Here is an 18,057-nt window from a genome sequence, read left to right as displayed (position 1 = left end):
AGCCCTTCAATGTCGGAGGGGCAGCACTGAGGGAGCACTGCACTGTCCGAGGATCCGTACTGAGGGAGTGCTGAGACAATCAGAGGAGCAGCACTGAAGGAGTGCTACAATGATAATGGGGCAGTACTAAGGGAGCACTGCATGGTCGAAAGGTCAATACTAAGGTAATGCGGCACAATCGGATGGGCAGTACTGAGGCAGTGCTCCACTGTTGGAGGAGCATTACTGAGGGAATGCTGTCCTGTCGAAGAGGCGTTTTGAGGATGCACTGCAATGTTGGACGTGCTGTTTGTTTGGATGACAGGTTATGCCTCGGTCCCGTTGGCCCACTTAGGTGGAGATAAATACTTCCAGGACCCCGTCTCCTGCTGAGAGAGCCTCTGCTACGTTAAAGCAGTCAGCTATTGCCCAGTTACCACCTTCCGCACCACAACTGCCATCTAATGGCGGAAAGGCCCGAGGATGCCAAATGGACTCCTCCTGTTCCAGCATAACAGGCTCGAGGAGCTGAATGACCTCCTCTTGTCCCTGTGTAACATCCTCTCGGGGGCTTAATGGCCTCCTACTGTTCCTGTTTATCAGTCTCAAGAGGGTTTAATGGCATCTTCCTTTTCCTGCATTTCCTCTGATTGGTCAGTCATGGCGATGGACAGTAAATCTCTATGTCTGATTAAAACTGTCCTTGTATGTTGTCTCGTCCTCGCTCTCCCATCCCCAGGAATAGTTGAAGACTCTCGCCAATGAGACAGTGAATGACTCCTCAGAGTTTCACTGCCTGCCATTCCAATTCTCCATACATCGCAGTGAGATCCTGCAGCTCAAGGCCCAGATGGATGATGGACACAATCTGCTCTTCCCCGTCTGAACCACAATGGAGTGAAGGACCTCACTAAAACAACATGAGAGCGAGGGAGCGATCTCAGGGTGTTGGGAAGAACACCCTCATTGCTGGGAGAATGCAGCTCCGCATTTTCATTCGTTAATAAAACCTCTGTTTGCAACTGACAAGCTCTCTGAATTATGAAGTTATGGCATTTTGTGGCATTTCATGTAATGTTGAATTGGAGCTCAGTGAATATAACTCTTCGAGTAAGATTTTTAGTGGGAATACCAGTTAGTGCAAAATCATACTGAGTGTGGATCACTAACCAGAGTGGAACACCTGACTCCAAAGATCATGTATTACTGACAGTATCTGGCTCTGCAGAATTAGATTGAGTTAAGTTCACTAATGATAGTGGTACAAAGAACAAAAGAATACAGAAAATTACTGCACAGGAACAGGCCCTTCGGCCCTCCAAGCCTGTGCCGATCCAGATCCTCTATCTAATCATGTCGCTTATTTTCTAAGGGTCTGTATCTCTTTGCTTCCTGCCCATTCATATATCTGTCTAGATACATCTTAAAATACGCTATCGTGCCCGCGTCTACCACCTCTGCTGGCAACGCATTGCAGGCACCCACCACCCTCTGCACAAAGAACTTTCCACGCATATCCCCCCTAAACCTTTCCCCTCTCACTTTGAACTCGTGACCCCTAGTAATTGAATCACCCACTCTGGGAAAAAGCTTCTTGCTATCCACCCTGTCTATACCTCTCATGATTTTGTACACCTCAATCAGGTCTCCCCTCAACCTCCGTCTATCTAATGAAAATAATCCTAATCTACTCAACCTCTCGTCATAGCTAGCGCCCTCCATACCAGGCAACATCCTGGTGAACCGCCTCTGCACCCTCTCCAAAGCAACTACATCCTTTTGGTAATGTGGCGACCAGAACTGCACGCAGTATTCCAAATGTGGCCGAATCAAAGTCTTATACAACTGTAACATGACCTGCCAACTCTTGTACTCAATACCCCGTCTGATGAAGGAAAGCATGCCGTATGCCTTCTTGACCACTCTATTGACCTGCGTTGTCACCTTCAGGGAACAATGAACCTGAACACCCAAATCTCTCTGTACATGAATTTTCCTCAGGACTTTTCCATTTACTGTATAGTTCACTCTTGAATTGGATCTTCCAAAATGCATCACCTCGCATTTGCCCTGATTGAACTCCATCTTCCATTTCTCTGCCCAACTCTCCAATCTATCTATATTCTGCTGTATTCTCTGACAGTCCCCTTCACTATCTGCTACTCCAGCAATCTTAGTGTCGTCTGCAAACTTGCTAATCATACCACCTATACTTTCCTCCAAATCATTTATGTATATCACAAACGACAGTGGTCCCAGCACGGATCCCTGTGGAACACCACTGGTCACACGTTTCCATTTTGAGAAACTCCCATCCACTGCTACTCTCTGTCTCCTGTTGCCCAGCCAGTTCTTTATCCACCTAGCTAGTACACCCTGGACCCCATGCGACTTCACTTTCTCCATCAGCCTGCCATGGGGAACCTGATCAAACGCCTTACTGAAGTCCATGCATATGACATCTACAGCCCTTCCCTCATCAATCAACTTTGTCACTTGCTCAAAGAGTTCTATTAAGTTGGTAAGACAAAGATCCCAGTGGTCATGTATTAATAGGAGTATCTGTCACTGTTAAGCTGCACTGAGAGTGGGTCACTAGCCGGAGTGGAACACCTGATCCCAGTGATCATGTTCTACTGGGAGTATCTGTCTCCGTGGAGTTGTACGGAGTATAATGGTAGAGCATGGTTCTATTTCGAAATCATTTATCAGGTAAACTAAAAGCAACATACTACGGAAATCTGAAATAAAAACAGCTGGAAATATGCAGCATGTCTGGCAGCATCTGGGGAGAGAGAAACAGATGTATCTTTCAGGTCTCTGACGTTTCGTCAGAACTGGAAATGATTAGAAATGTAATTGGGTTTGTGCGAGTGAAAGGGGAGGGGGAAGAAAAACAAAATGGAAGTTGTGTGTTGGGGCGGATGGAAGGAGAGATTAAATGACAAAGATGTCATGGGATGAAAGGCAAATGGATTAGGAATAGACGTACTAAAAGGCAAAGCATTTGTCCAGAAAATGGTAACTGTAGCATTTGCAGATGCATTACATGGTCTACAACAAATAAACTTTCCTCTAAGATACAAAAGCCAAACAGGAAAGATGATTTAACCGTGGCCAGTAAAATTTAAAGATTGCCTAGATCAAGATAAGTGGCTTATCAGGCCGTCAGAAAAATGGGTAAACCCGAGGATTGTGAGCAATTTAGAATCCAGCAAATGATGACCAAGAAATTGATAAGAAAAGGGAAACGATGATACGAATGCAACATAGCAAGAAACATAAAGGTGGATGGTAAAAGTATATTTAGGTATGTGAAAAGGAAAAGATTAGCAAGGACAGACCTATTGCAGGTGGAGACAGGAGAATTATTAGTGGAGAATAGGGAATGGGCAGGCAAAATAAACAATTACTTTGCATCTGTCTTCATGGAGGAAGAAACAGAAAATGTCCCAGAATACTAGGAAACCAAGGGACTTTCAAAAATGAGGAACTGAAAGAAATTAGTATTAATGAAGAGTTAGCACTCGAAGGGTTAACCGGAGTGAAGGTTGAGAAATCTACGGGATCAGATGAGCCACACCCCAGACTGTTGATGGAGGTAGCGAAAAGAGAGGGAATGCACTGGCGGTTATCTTTCAATATTCTATCGATTCTGGAAAGGTCCCTTCGGACTGCAAAGTAGCAAATATAACCGCACTATTGAAGAAAGGAGGCAGAGAGAAAACGGGTAACTACAGACCTGTGAGTTTGACGTTGGTAGCATGGAAAATGGAAGAATCTATTCTAAAGGATGTGACAACTAGACAATTAATAAATCATGATATGATTTGAAAGAGTCAAAATTAATTTATGGAGGGAGATCATGTTTGACAAAGCTGTTGGAGTTTTTTTAGGATTTTACTTGCAGCATAGATAAAGGAGAACCAATGGATATGGTGTATTTGAATTTTCAGAAGGTATTTGATACTGTCCCACACAGGAGGTTAGTAAACAAAATTAGAACACATGGGATTAGGGTTAATATACTGCAATGAATTGTGAATTGGTTAACAGACGGAATAAACTGGCCATTCTCAGGATGGTAGCTTGTTGCTAATGGGGTACCACAGGAATCAGTGCTGGGGCCGCAGCCATTCACAATCTATGTAAATGATTTGGATTTGGCGACCGAATGTAATATTTCCAAATTTGCTGATCACACAAAACTAGGTGGGAATTTGAGTTGTGAGGAGGATGCAAGGAGGCTTCAAGGGACTTTCACAGACTAAGGGAATGGGAAAGAACATGGCAGATCGAATGTAATGTGAATAAGTGTGATGTTATTTTCTTTGGTAGAAAAACACAGAAAAAAACAGACTATTTCTTAAATGATCAGAGATTGGGAAATGTGGATGTCCAAAGCTACCTGCATGTCCTTTTTCATAAATCACTGAAACCTTGCATGCAGCTGCAGAAAACAATTAGGAAGGCAAATAGTATGTTCAGCTTAATCAAAGGGGGTTTTAGGTGGAGAAGTAAGCAAGGCTTGCTGCAATTTTCTAGAGCCTTGGTGAGACCATACCTGGTGTATTGTGTCGTTTTTATCTCCTCATCTGAGGAACAATATACTTGCCATGGAGGGAACTGAGCCTGTATTCTCTCAAGTTTCGAAGAATGAGATGTGATCTCATTGAAACGTTAAAAAATCATAAACGGCGTGCCAAAAGTAGATGCAGATTCGATATTTCGCCTGGCTGGTGGGTGTAGACCAAGGGGGCAAAGTCTCAGAATAAGGAGTAAGCCATTTAAGACTGAGGAGGAAGTTCGTCACTCAGCGGTTGGTGAATCTTTGGCATTCTCTACCCTAGAGGACCGTGGAAGCTCAATCATTGAGGATGCTGAAGACAGAAATCTACAGATATCCAGATGCAAATGACATCCAGGGATGTGGGGATAGCACGGGAAAGTAGAATATCAGCCAAATTTAATTGAATGGCGAAGAAGGCTCCAAGGGCTGAATGGCCTACTCTTGCTTCTATGTTCCCATTTTCCTATGTTCATATCATGAACAGTTCTGTCTGAAAGCACAACCATGAAAAAACGGAGTTTGAGACACCCATTAAACTGCACCGACAGAAACGGATGTTAATTAATTCCTGACATTACATAGCATTGTCACAGCATTCTAATTCTCTGTACAATGAATTTCTTGCTCCGAGTACAGTTACTGTAAGCACTACATTTACTTTACTGCTGAGCATCGCCTTCCCCCCCCCCCCCCCCCCCAGATGGGTCATAAAAATCTGTGTGTCAGGAGTGATGAATTTTATTGTCTTGCTATTACATAGGAAGAATATTGGACTGTGTTTATTGAAACGACATATTCTCGAACTGCTTAAGATTTGATGGATATATTGTTACATATGATTAAGAGTCTCTACACGTGTAACCTGTACCACTGACTGTTCTGAGCTCAGTGCGGAGTGTCCCTGTGAGAAGAGTCACAGAGAACTGAGGAGTATACATATCTGGTTTTCATAATGCGAAGATCAGACAGAGGGAAATAAATGATAGCATTAATAAATGGTGAACAATGAAATAAATAGCGCATTTCTCTCAGTTCTGGAATCATCCTGGTTAAAATAAGTGCATATTCTCCAGTACATCAATATCGTTTTTGCAATATGGAGACCAGAACTGTACATAGCACGCTAAGTGTTGTGTAACCAAGGTTCTGTATTAGTTTAATATCAGCTCTGCTTTTTCAATTCCATTTCATTCGAAGAGAAATCCAGTTCTATAAACAGAAAGTCCTGGAAATACTCAATAAGTCTGGCAGCATCTGTGGAGTGAGAAAAAGAGTTAACTTTTTAGGTCTGTGACCTTTCATGTTTGCTCTTTTAAATTTTAATTTGAACTCTTTATCTCTGATTACCTGTTCCTCTCTACCCTATTCATGCAATTATGTTCTAAGGTGCATTTCAGAACCTGATTCTTCTGACCAAAAGTCCTCACATATAATTATATTGAAATTAATTTGCTGTCTAATTGTCCATTCTGATCGTTTATAAACAACCTTTTTCAATTAATTCGCTACTTTGTTGCATTCTTCCTCTTTATTAACTATATTCTCAGTGTGGATTTGTCAGCAAAGTTGCAAATTATGCTTCATTTTTTATGTAACTGGTGAACGATACTGTTCCCAGCGTTGGTCAATGTGGAACACCACTCCCCACCTTCCACCGGTATGACATAACACCTTTTACCTCATACACACTGTTTTATGAGTCTGTAGCCGGCTTGCTGTCCATTCTTCAGCTTCTCTCCTCCAGTCCACCAGTCCTCTGCTGCCTCCTACAGCCAAGGACGATTGACATTTTCTATCTGGTGATTCTGCTGTTTCCACCATTCCTTCACTGAGCAACTGTCATACATCCCATGTGGATTGGGTAAATATTTTACTTTATTGAGTGACAAAAGGAAAGGCAAGGGACGAGATTTCAGGGGCTCTGACAGAAATTTTCAGATCCTCTCTGTTCACTGGAGTGGTACAAGAGGTTTGATAAGGTTCCCCATGGTAGGCTCATTCAGAAAGTAAGGAGGCATGGGATTCAGGGAAAGTTGGCTGTCTGGATACAAAATTGGCTGGCCCATAGAAGTCAGAGGGTGGTAGTAGATGGAAAGTATTCAGCATGGAGCTCGGTGACCAGTGGTGTTCCACAAGGATCTGTTCTGGGACCTCTGCCCTTTGTGATTTTTATAAGTGACTTCGATGAGGAAGTGGAAGGCTGGGTTAGCAAGTTTGCCGATGACACGAAGATTGCTGGAGTTGTGGATAGTGTGGAAGGCTGTTGTAGGTTGCAACGGGACATTGACAGGATGCAGAGCTGGGCTGAGAAGTGGCAGATGGAGTCCAACCTGGCAAAGTGTGAAGTGATTCATTTTGGAAGTTTGAATTTGAATGCAGAATACAGGCTTAAAGACAGGATTTTTGGTAGTGTGGAGGATCAGAGGCATCTTGGGGTCCATGCCCATAGATCGCTCAAAGTTGCCACCCGAGTTGATAGGGCTGTTAAGAAGGCGTATGGTGTGTTGGCTTTCATTAACAGGGGGATTGAGTTTAAGAGCCACGAGGTTATGCTGCAGCTCTATAAGGCCCTGATTCGACCACACTTTGAATATTGTGTTCAGTTCTGGTCGCCTCATTGTCGGAAGGATGTGGAAACTTTAGAGAGGGTGCAGCAGAGATTTACCAGGATGCTGCCTGGACTGGAGGGCATGTCTTATGAAGAAAGATTGAGGGAGCTAGGGCTTTTCTCACTGGAGCGAAGAAGGATGAGGGGTGACTTGATAGAGGGGTACAAGATGATGAGAGGCATAGATACAGTGGATAGCCAGAGACTTTTTCCCAGGTTGGAAAGGGCTATCACAAGAGGGCATAACTTTAAGGTGATTGGAGGAAGGTTTCGGGGAGATGTCAGAGGTAGTTTATTTACACAGAGAGTGGTGGGTGTGTGGAATGCGCTTCCAGCGGTGGTAGTAGAAGCAGATACATTAGGGGCATTTAAGCTACTCTTGGATAGGTATATGGATGATGGTAGAATGAAGGGTAGGTAGTCAGTTTGATCTTCGAGTAGGTTAAAGGTTCGGTACAACATCGTGGGATAAATCAGGTAATTAAAGGCCGGTGAGTCTAACATCAGTGGTTGGGAAACTACTGGAAAAAGCTCTGAGGGACAGAATTAATCTCCACTTGGACAGGCAAGGATTAATCAGGGATAGTCAGCATGGCTTTGTCAGGGGATATCTTGTCTAACTAACTTGATTGAATTTTTAGAGGAGGTGACGAGATGTGTAGGTGAGGGCAAAGCAGCTGCTGTAGTCGACATGGACTTCAGTAAGGCGTTTGATAAGGTCTCACATGGGAGATTGGTTAAGAAGATAAGAGGTCATGGGATCCAGAACAACTTGGTAAATTCGGTCCAAAATAGGTTTAATGGCAGAAAGCAGAGGGTTATTGTCGAGGGTTGTCTTTCCGAGTGGAAGACCGTGGCCAGTGGTGCACCATAGGGATCGGTGCTGGATCCCTTGCTGTTTGTAGTGTACATTAATGATTTATGCTTGAAGACAGGTGGTATGATCAATATGTTCACAGATGGCAAGAAAATTGGTGGTACTGTAAATAGTGAGGAGGAAAGCCTTAGATGCAACACGATATAGATTGGCTGGTAAAATGGGTGGAGCAGTGGCAAATAGAATATAATCCTGAGAAGTGTGAGGTGATGCAGTGTGGGAGGACTACCATGTCAAGAGAATATACAATGGGTAGTAGGACCCTAGGAAGTACAGAGGGTCAGTGGGACCTTGGTATTCTTGTCCTTAGATCAATGAAGGCAGCAGCACAGGTAGATAAGGTGATTAGGAAAGCATATGGTTACGTGCCTTTATTAGCCCAGGCATAGAATATATGAGCAGGGAGGCAATGAGGGAGCTGTATAAAACGCTAGTTAGGCCACAGCTGGGGTACTTTGTGCATTTCTTGGCCCCACGCCATAGGAAAGGTGTGATTGCACTGGAGAGGGTGCAGATGAGATTCTCCAAGATGTTGCCTGGGCTGGAGAATTTCAGCTATGTAGAGAGACTGAAAAGGCTAGGGCTGTTTTCCTTAAAGCACAGTAGGCTGAGGGGAGATATGATATAATTGAAATAGCTATATGCTTGATGGCCGGCACTGACACGAATGGTCGACCGGCCTCTTTCTGTGCTGTATATCTCTACAACTCGATGAAAATGTGTTGCATTGAAAGAGATTAACTGAACTTGTTTGTTCAGTGACTGTAATTAATATCTGTCTCCATTGTCGCTAATGGTATCACTGGGGGGATTCCATGTTCCATTAATAAAGGACTCTTTGCAATGTGTTATCCCATTGTGTCAACGTTAGCATCATCCCCGGTGATAACAGGGTTCAGTGGCTACAGAGAGAGGGAGAGGATAGGTCAGGATCTGAGAAGAATATATTGGATTATTGCGACAATGGGCCAGGATCTGGGAACAATGGACTGGAATGCGACAACAATGGACCCGAATCTGGGATCGGAAGTCTGGAAAGTTACAACAGTTGATCAGAATCTGAGAATGGAAGATTGGAATGCGGCAGCAATGAGCAGAAGTATAACCAATTGGTTTTATTTTCTTTCTGCACATTTTCATTGGCTAACATTAGAATTCCGGATCAAATATGCACTTGTGATTATTCAACACATTTACTATCCCATCCTTGCTATGGTTGGTGTCCCTGGTAAGTCTCTCAGTCCAGTTATTATATCTATAAACCACGATTCATTCTATTACAAATCTTTGTTATTTCAATATTGAGGAAATGGAAGTCATTTCTTTGATTCCTGGTACAAAGTCAACATGTTAACCAAAGATTCAATCCCCCTCACTTGACAATATCTGAGGCTGGAGCAGCTGTTTGCAACCTGGGCAATCATTTTGACCCTAAGCTGACTTCAAATCACATATTATGGCCGCCATCAATACTGACTCCTACTACCTGCACAATATCGCACTCCTGCTCAGCCCATCCGTTGTATAAACCCTTATCATTGCTTTTCTTAAATCCAGATTCGCCTATTCCAAAACTATACTGGTGAGACTCACAGTTACAACCTCTCTTACACCACAGGAGATTCAAATCTCTAATACTAAATCACACCAAATCACATACACCCATCCACATGTTCTCAGCGAAATGCATTGGTTCCTGGTCGAGCAGCACCTCCGTTTTCCTATTCCCATCCTTGTGTTTGAACCCCTCCATGTCCTCGCCCCTCCTATTACTCCTATACCTCTGTCCATTTCCCATATCCCTGTGAGTTGTTCCTTTTCAGTATTTATCGCAAATCTCTTTTGAAAGATAACTTCTTTTCATCTGTATCTCTCCATGGCCATGATTCTCGGCTTCATTGAAGGATGAATCTATTTTGCTGGTGCTGCAAAGATTATAAAACACAATATGGTGCAGGACAAGCTGCCAGCCACTTCTGGTGTATCCGTGTGGGTCTCCATGTTGGGCAGGGTGTTCAAACAACTTTGATGCACATCTTTGAAATTTGGTCTGTCTCTGCATGTCCACCGAACGCCCGTTCCAGGCATACAGCTCACAGGTGAGGAGCTATTGACTTACCTTTGCTAATGCCAAGTTATTTAAGGTGCTGTAGATTTTTTTCTGGAGGTTGGTTTGTGAGCTGCTGCATACATTCAGGGAGGGCTGAGGAAGTGTTGGCCCAACTCTGGATGAGATATGGAGACAATTGTTACAGCGCTCATTGATCTGCAAGAAATGGAGCAGAAGCTGCAGAAAAGGGAAGCTCTGCGAAGAGGAAGGCGTTGGCGGGATCTGCGCTGGACAACCCGAGATTTTCAAGAGCACGTTTCCTACCAACACCTAACACAAGATTTGTACGCGTGGTAACTCCGATTCAACAAGGAGGTGGTCACAGAGATGTGCAGCCTCCATCAACATAGTCTGGAGTCTCACACCAAAGCCAAGACAGAGCTGTCAGTGGCAGATAAGACCATTCTCTGCATCGACATCTTTCCAGGTGGTGGGGGAGCAACATATCCAACACCTCCCAATGTGTGTACATTGATGCATTCGGGAGATGACAGAGGGCATCCAGGCCAGGTGAATAGAAAAAATCGTTTTATCCCTCACAGAGAATACAGGATAAGAGATCCCATGGTTTTGCCAAAGCAGTGGAGTTCCAGATGGTTCATGTGGCTCTGAGGAATCCAATGTCAAAGTGGAGATTTAAAGGAAATGAACAACTCTTATCGATTAATGTGCACTTGATTTGTGACTGTGCAAACGTTGCTGAAAGTTGCTGAATGTTCACTATCCTGGCTGTAGCTGCAGCAGCTTCAATCTGAGGCAGTCAGCCATTCTCACCATCTTTGCACCTCCAGAGCGAACCAGAATGTTGCTTATCGAGGGAGAATGCTATGCTGTCATTGAGTGATAGTATCTTTTACTGCACAAAAGCAGACTTGTCCGCCCATCGACCCCATGCCAGCTCTCCACGGAGCTAATCAGTCTGTCCCACTGCCCCATTCAATTCCTCTAGCCCTGTAGGTCTATTTACTTCAAGTGGCCAACCAATTTCCTTTTGAAGTCATTAATTGTTTTATTGTTTTGGCAGCAATACGTTACTAGACAAGCTTGAGTTCAATGGTAAATAAATTGTGGATGTTTTATTGTGAAGTAGCTCTAAGGACAGCAACTCTAGCCTATCCAGTCTCTCTTCACAGCTGAAATGCTCCAGCCCAGGCAACATCCTGGTGAATCTCCTCTGCTCCCTCTCCAGTGCAGTCACATCCTTCCTATAGTGTGGTGCCCAGAACAGTACACAGTACTCCAGCTGTGGCCTAACTAGCGTTTTATACAGCTCCATCATAACCTCCCTGCTCTTATATTCTATGCCTCAGCAATTATCCCATATGCCTTCCTAACCACATTATCTACCTATGCTGCTGCCTTCAGTGATCTATGGACAAGTACACCAAGGTCCCCCTGACCCTCTGTACTCCCTAGGGTCCTACCACCCATTGTATATTCCATTGTCTTTTTTGTTCCCCCAAGTTGCATCACCTCACACTTCTCAGGATTAAATTCCATTTTCCACCGCTCTGCCCATCTGACCAGCCCATTTATATCGTCCTGCAATCTAAGGCTTTCCTCCTCATTATTTATGACACCACCAATATTCGTGTCATCTTTGAAATTATTGATCATACATCCTATATTCACATCTAAAACATGAATGTGCAGTACAAGCAGCAGGGGTCCCAGCATCGATCGTGTTTATGTTTAATTTAATACTGCTATTTTATTTCCCATTAATCCATTCCTGATTCCACATTCAATCCATATTTTAACTCTATTTCCGAAACAAATCAGGATTATTTCATTTAAACCCTATCTCTGTCACAGGAACTAAAGACGGTCCACCACTGATAGTGATCACTGATGCTCAAATGTCATACTAAACTCCTTTCAACTGTTATTTTTACTCCCTAGTTTACAGTTAATTTAGCGACAATTCGGATTAATTGTTTTGTTGATTTTTTTTAGTGGACTCATGTCCAATTATTGTTTTGGAATAAGTGAATTATATGCTGCCTGTCACAGATGAGGGAATCTCTCAGTCAGTCCAACATTTAACTTTATGTACAAGATTGCTGCAGAAGCCACAAATCTGGAATAATAACAGAAAATGCTGAAACGACTCGACAGGGCTGGCAGCATCTGTGGAGAAAGAAACAGGAAAATGTGTTTTAGATCAGTGAAATTCGCTGGAACTTGGACTGTTTTTAAACTCGGCATGGGAAAGGAGGGATTGCAGGATTTTGATCAATACTTAGTTCAGCAATTTCAGTTCAGCATAACCCCTTTCCAATTTAATCTCTTCCGCCTTCCAGCCAATAAGAACCATTCAGTTTTTTTTTTTACGTATACCCATTTAAATGCACCATTGGGCACAGGAACACATCTGTAACTCTCGATATGTATTCAGTCAAAAATGTTAACTTTGCTCCCAGCCTGATGTATAATTTCTCGGTTTGTTTCACTTCCTCACAGTTAACTTGTTGACGATTGTGATCCTGTCTCGGGGAAAGTGCGGGCTCTCCAAATGTGTCACTCGCTACTTAGTGGCCATGGCAGTGGCGGATCTACTTGTCATTATCCTCGACCTTATATTGAGGCACATTCCCATTGTTTATCCAAAACAGTTTCAATTCCTGTTGGCCATACGCATGTGTAATATCCACGCTGTCCTGCTTCATGCAGCAACAGACTGTTCTGTTTGGTTTACGGTCACCTTCACCTTTGATCGATTTGTGGCCATTTGCTGCCAGAAGCTGAAAAGTAAATATTGCACCAAGAAAACGGCGGCTGTGGTTCTGGGAAGTGTGAATGTGCTGAGCTGCTTAAAGAACATTTTCTGGTATTTTATGTTGACAGGTTGGTACTCGAAGGCGAACAGACCCTGGTTTTGTCATGCAAATATGTACGTTTATTTCTCTCATGTCTGGGCAACAGTCGAGTTCCTCCATCACATTCTAACCCCATGTGTCCCGTTTGTGGTGATTCTGCTGCTCAATGCTTTCACCATCAGACACATTTTAGTGAGCAGCAGAGGTCGCAGGAGACTCCGAGCCCACAGCAGTAGGGAGTGTCGCAGAGACCCAGAGTTGGAGAATCGAAGGAAATCCATAATTTTGCTGCTCCTTATCTCGGCCAATTTCATACTCTTATGGGCTGTGTTAATGGTGAATACGATGTGGCAAAGAATGCAGGATTTGGAGCCGGTGGCTCCATCAGTACCCGTTTATCTGATACAATTGGGCTTCATGCTGCAGCTCCTGAGTTGCTGCACAAACACAGCGATTTATGCACTGACCCAGACTCAGTTCAGAGAGCAGTTGAAGAATGTGCTGACATATCCCTTTACTCAAATTGTTCTATGAATTAAATAAAGAAATGACTGGTTATTTCCAGCAGCTTGTCATTTTCTTTTACACTTCCACCAACTATTGCCAGAGTCTGCTGCCATGATGCCGATCGAGGATGGAGGCTATCGCTGTGGTGCCAGAGCCAGGGGCAGAGCCCGTTACTTTGGTGACAGAGCAGGGTCATGTTCTTCCACCAAGGTGATGGAGCAGTTGCGGTTTGTGTCTCTATGATGAGAGTGCTGTGAGTGCCCTGTCCGCCTTGTTGAAGAAGCAGTTTGGCCTGTCCCCCATGGTGACGTCTCAGGGTGGGCAGGGCCTGTTCCCTAGTGTGACGGATAATTGGGAGCTGTGGGAAGTCGCTATAGTGATGAGGGACTTGTAGCAGGGCCCATTCTCCATGGATACAGCCGGGGGAGGGCGGGGGGTGGGGGGGTGGGGGGCGGTGTGGCCTGCTCGGCATGGTTATGATGGAGTGGCGGCAGAGCCTGTTCTATTAGTGGGTGGGGTGTGGTGGTAGGGCTTCTTTCCCATGGTGGAAATTGAGTGGGGAGGGGACCTATTACCCATGGTGGCCGGGGGAATGAAGCTTTGCAGAGTTCCCCGTGGTGACTGGGATTTGCCGAGGCCTGTTGCCCTGCTCAATGAAGAGAGAGTAGGTGCCTGGACCCACGGTGACTGGAGATTCTGGGCGGTGCCAGTTTCACATCACAGCGGATGTGTGGGAGCAGGGTCTCTTCATCATTGTGACTGGGATTGGGTGGGGTCTGTTCCCTATGGTGACTGTGAAGTGGTAGCAGAGGCTGTTCCACATGGCAACGGCACAATGGACGGGGGCAGTGCCTGAGGTTCTCCAGCCTCGCCCACCATGCACAGCCAATGATGCAGTGGAAAGCATAAGGGAAAAGCACCACCAGCAGCCCTGTCCATTGGCGGTCTCCATCTCGACCAGGATAGCAACATAAAGAACAACAAAACCAAGAAGACCGAAGATGGTGTGAAGACTGAGCCTGAATTCTTTGTACTCCTTTATAACCATTTTTTTCTGATTGATTATAGTTTTTAATAGAATGTTATAGTATTTATGATGCTCAGTAACCATTCATCATCCTTTATAACACCTTATAATCCTTTGAAACTTCATCAACTTTATCATCCTTCATAATAATATAAACACCTTTATAACAAGATATGACACTTCGTAATCTTTCATGAACTTTTGGATTGTTTTTATAATCGACTGCAAACATTGTACTCTTTATCATCTTTTATAACACTTAATGAAATTCATAACACTTTAAAACCCTACTCAATAGCTTCTTTTATTCATCCGTGACCCGTGAGTGGCCTTTTTGGCCTGCTGAAGTGCTGATGTTTAGGTACACGTGTTAGGAAGGGCGTTCCAGGAATTTCACCCAGCGGCAGTGAAGGAACAGCAATATCGTTCCAAGTCAGAATGGTGTGTGGCTTGAAGGGAAACATGTTCTGCCCTTGCCCTTTTAGGTGGAAGCTGTTGCCTAAGGAGCCTTGATGAGTTTCTGCAATGCTTCTTTTCGATGGTACAGACTGTTGCCACTGTATGTCAGTAGTGAACAGAGTGAATGTTGCAGGTGGTAAGTGGGCTTCCAGTCAAAAGGGTTGCTTTGTCCTGGGTGGTGCCGAGTTTCTTGTGTGTTGTTGGATCTGCTCTCATCCAGGCTCGTGCAGTGTATTCCATCACACTCCTGATTTGTGCCTTGTAGATGATGGACAGGCATTGAGGAATCATGAGTTGAGTTATTCACTGCAAGATTCCCCACCTCTGACCTGCTTTGGCATTTTTGTGGTTCGTCAGGTCAGTTTCTGATTAATGGTAAGACCAGGATGTTGATAGTGTGGAATTCAGTGATGGTAATGCCAGTGAACTTCAAGGGGTTAGATTCTCTCTTGTTTGAGATGGTCATTGCCTGGCAATTGTGTGGTTCGAATTCACTCAAGCCTGGATGTTGTCCAATTCTTGTTGCATCTGGACATGGGCTGCTTTAGTATCTAAGGAGTTGTGAATAGTGTGGAAAACTGAAATCATCAGTCAACATCACTAATTCTGATCTTACGATGGAGGGATGGTCATCCCCGGGGCGGTATTCAGTTGGCAGTCTGCTCCCGGGGGGTTATTTCGATGGGAGTCTGTTCCTGGGGATGTATTTCGATGGGAGTCTGTTCCTGCGGGATATTTAGAATGCCTCCTTTTTCCTTTTGACTAGGCTCACAATATCCCGTGTTATCCAAGGTTCCTGAAACTTGTCAAACTTATCCTTCTTCCTCACAGGAACGTGCTGGTCCTGGATTCTATATATCTGATGTTTGAAAGACTCCCACATGTCAGATGTTGATTTACCCTCAAACAGCCGCCCCCAATCTAAATTCCTCAGTTCCTGCCTAATATTATTATAATTAGCCTTCCCCCAATTTAGCACCTTCACCCAAGGACTACTCTTACCCTTATCCACAAGTACCTTAAAACTTATGGAATTATGGTCACTGTTCCCGAAATGCTCCCCTATTGAAAGTCGACCACCTGGCTGGGCTCATTCCCCAATACCAGGTCTAGTACGGCCCCATCCCTCGTTGGATTATCTACATATTGTTTCAAGAAGCCCTCCTGGATGCTCCATACAGATCCTGCCCCATCCAAGCCCCCAGCACTAAGTGAGTCCCAGTCAATATAGGGGAAGTTAAAATTACTCACCTTTACATCTTTCCAAATTCTGTTCACATATCTGTCGACCTCCCGCTGGCTGTTGGGAGGACTGTAGAAAACCCCCAACATCGTCACTGCACCCTTCCTATTCCTGAGCTCCACCCATATTGCCTCGCTGCACGACGCCTCCGAGGTGTCCACCTGCAGTACAGCTGTGATACTCTCCTTAACAAGTAATGCAACTCCCCCACTCCTTTTACATCCCCCTGTATCCCGCCTGATGATTCTAAATCCTTGAATATTTAGCTGCCAATCCTGTCCTTCTCGCAACCGAGTCTCTGAAATAGAAACGACTTCATAGTTCCAAGTACTGATCCAAGCTCTAAGTTCACCTGCCTTACCTGTTATGCTTCTCGCATTGAAACAAATTCACTTCAGCCCACCAGCCCGCAACATCCCCATGCCTGCTTTTCCTCTTAGTCTTACTGGCCTTATTTACCTGCTCTGGTTCACACCCTCCTGCCACATGAGTTGAAACCCTCCCGAGTGACGCTAGCAAACCTCGCAGCCAGGATATTTGTGCCCCTCCAGTTTAGAAGCAACCCGTCCGTCTTGTACAGGTCCCATCTGTCCCTGACGCGATCCCAATGCTCCAGATATCTGAAATCCCCCCTTCTAGAATTTTATAAGTTGCTATGAGATCCCCTCTCACTCTTCTGAGCTCCAGCGAATATAATCCGAACCGACTCAATATCTCCTCATACGTCACTCCCGCCATCCCAGGAATCAGTCTGGTAAAACTTTGCTGCACTCCCTCTATAGCAAGAACATCATTCCTCAGATAAGGATACGCAAACTGCCCACAATATTCCAGATGTGGCCTCACCAAGGCGCTGTGTAGCTGCAGCAAGTGATCCCTGCTCCTGTACTTGAATCATCTCGCTATGAAGGCCAGCATACTATTTGCCTTTTTTACCACCTGTTGCACCTGCATGCTTACCTTCAGCGACTGTGTATGATAACACCCAGATCTCGTTGTGTATTCCCCTCTCTCAGTTTATAGCCATTCAGATAATAATCTGCCTTCTTGTTTTTGCTACCAAAGTGGATAACCTCACATTTATCCACATTATACTGCATCTACCACGCATCAGACCACTCACTCAACTTGTCCAAATCATCCTGAAGCCTCTCTGCATCCTCCTCACAACTCACCCTCCCACTCAGTTTTGTGTCATCTGCAAATTTGGAGATATTACATTTAGTTCCTGGATCTAAATCATTTTTGCATATTGTGAATAGCTAGGGTCCCAGCACCGATCCTTGCAGTACCCCACCAGTCACTGCATGCCATTCAGAAAAAGACCCATTTATCCTTGTTATGGGGTTTACCTAATACAGTTTTTTTTCTAAAAAGGGTTTAACATTGGTAAATCACTGCCTTCTGGCACCTCTTCCATTGCCAAAAGGTGATTGAAAGATTATCACAGTGTCACTGCAATTTCCACCATTCTTTCCCTCAGCAACCTTCATACATCCCAAGCATATTGCATAAAAGTTCGACTTAATAAAATTAAAGAAAAGGTTTTGAATTGAAAGGGGTTAACTAAACCTGTTTGTTCAGTGACTGGAATTAATGTCAATCTCTGCGGGCAAGTCATTGTGTCACTGGAGGATTTCCCACTTCTATTAGTAAGGGACTTATTTCAATGTGTCAGCGTGAACATCACCTCTAGCACTAACGGGGATTGCGGCTCCAGAGAGAGGGAGAGGATAGACTGGAATTTCAAAACAATGGATTGGAATGTTACAATGATGGATCAGAAGCTGAGAACCATAGATTGGAATGGAACAACAGTAGTCAGGAATATATTGGTTTGGTTTCACCTATTTACTGA

The 18,057-nt window shown here is 44.3% G+C and overlaps 1 protein-coding gene across 1 annotated transcript; it reads left to right on the top strand.

Annotated features, from left to right (window-relative positions):
* The first annotated feature begins 9,018 nt into the window (after positions 1-9,018).
* On the top strand, positions 9,019-17,572 carry LOC137358353 (probable G-protein coupled receptor 139). The gene is made up of 3 exons (XM_068024295.1): positions 9,019-9,262; positions 12,608-13,488; positions 17,474-17,572. Exons 1-3 carry the CDS (start codon positions 9,019-9,021, stop codon positions 17,570-17,572), a joined length of 1,224 nt encoding a protein of 407 aa, XP_067880396.1.
* The last annotated feature ends 485 nt before the right edge of the window (positions 17,573-18,057 follow it).

This window comes from Heterodontus francisci, chromosome 49 (genome assembly GCF_036365525.1).
Source record: "Heterodontus francisci isolate sHetFra1 chromosome 49, sHetFra1.hap1, whole genome shotgun sequence".
NCBI classification, from domain to species: Eukaryota; Metazoa; Chordata; class Chondrichthyes; order Heterodontiformes; family Heterodontidae; genus Heterodontus; species Heterodontus francisci.
This window is presented reverse-complemented; position numbering and strand designations above follow the sequence as displayed.

Excerpts from the sequence above, each read along its gene's own strand:
- LOC137358353 (XM_068024295.1), top strand. The coding sequence starts at position 9,019 with ATGGACTGGAATGCGACAACAATGGACCCGAATCTGGGATCGGAAGTC. Across the intron at positions 9,263-12,607 it reads TGCTATGGTTGGTGTCCCTG|TTAACTTGTTGACGATTGTG; the intron begins GTAAGTCTCTCA and ends ACTTCCTCACAG. Across the intron at positions 13,489-17,473 it reads CATATCCCTTTACTCAAATT|CACCGATCCTTGCAGTACCC; the intron begins GTTCTATGAATT and ends CTAGGGTCCCAG.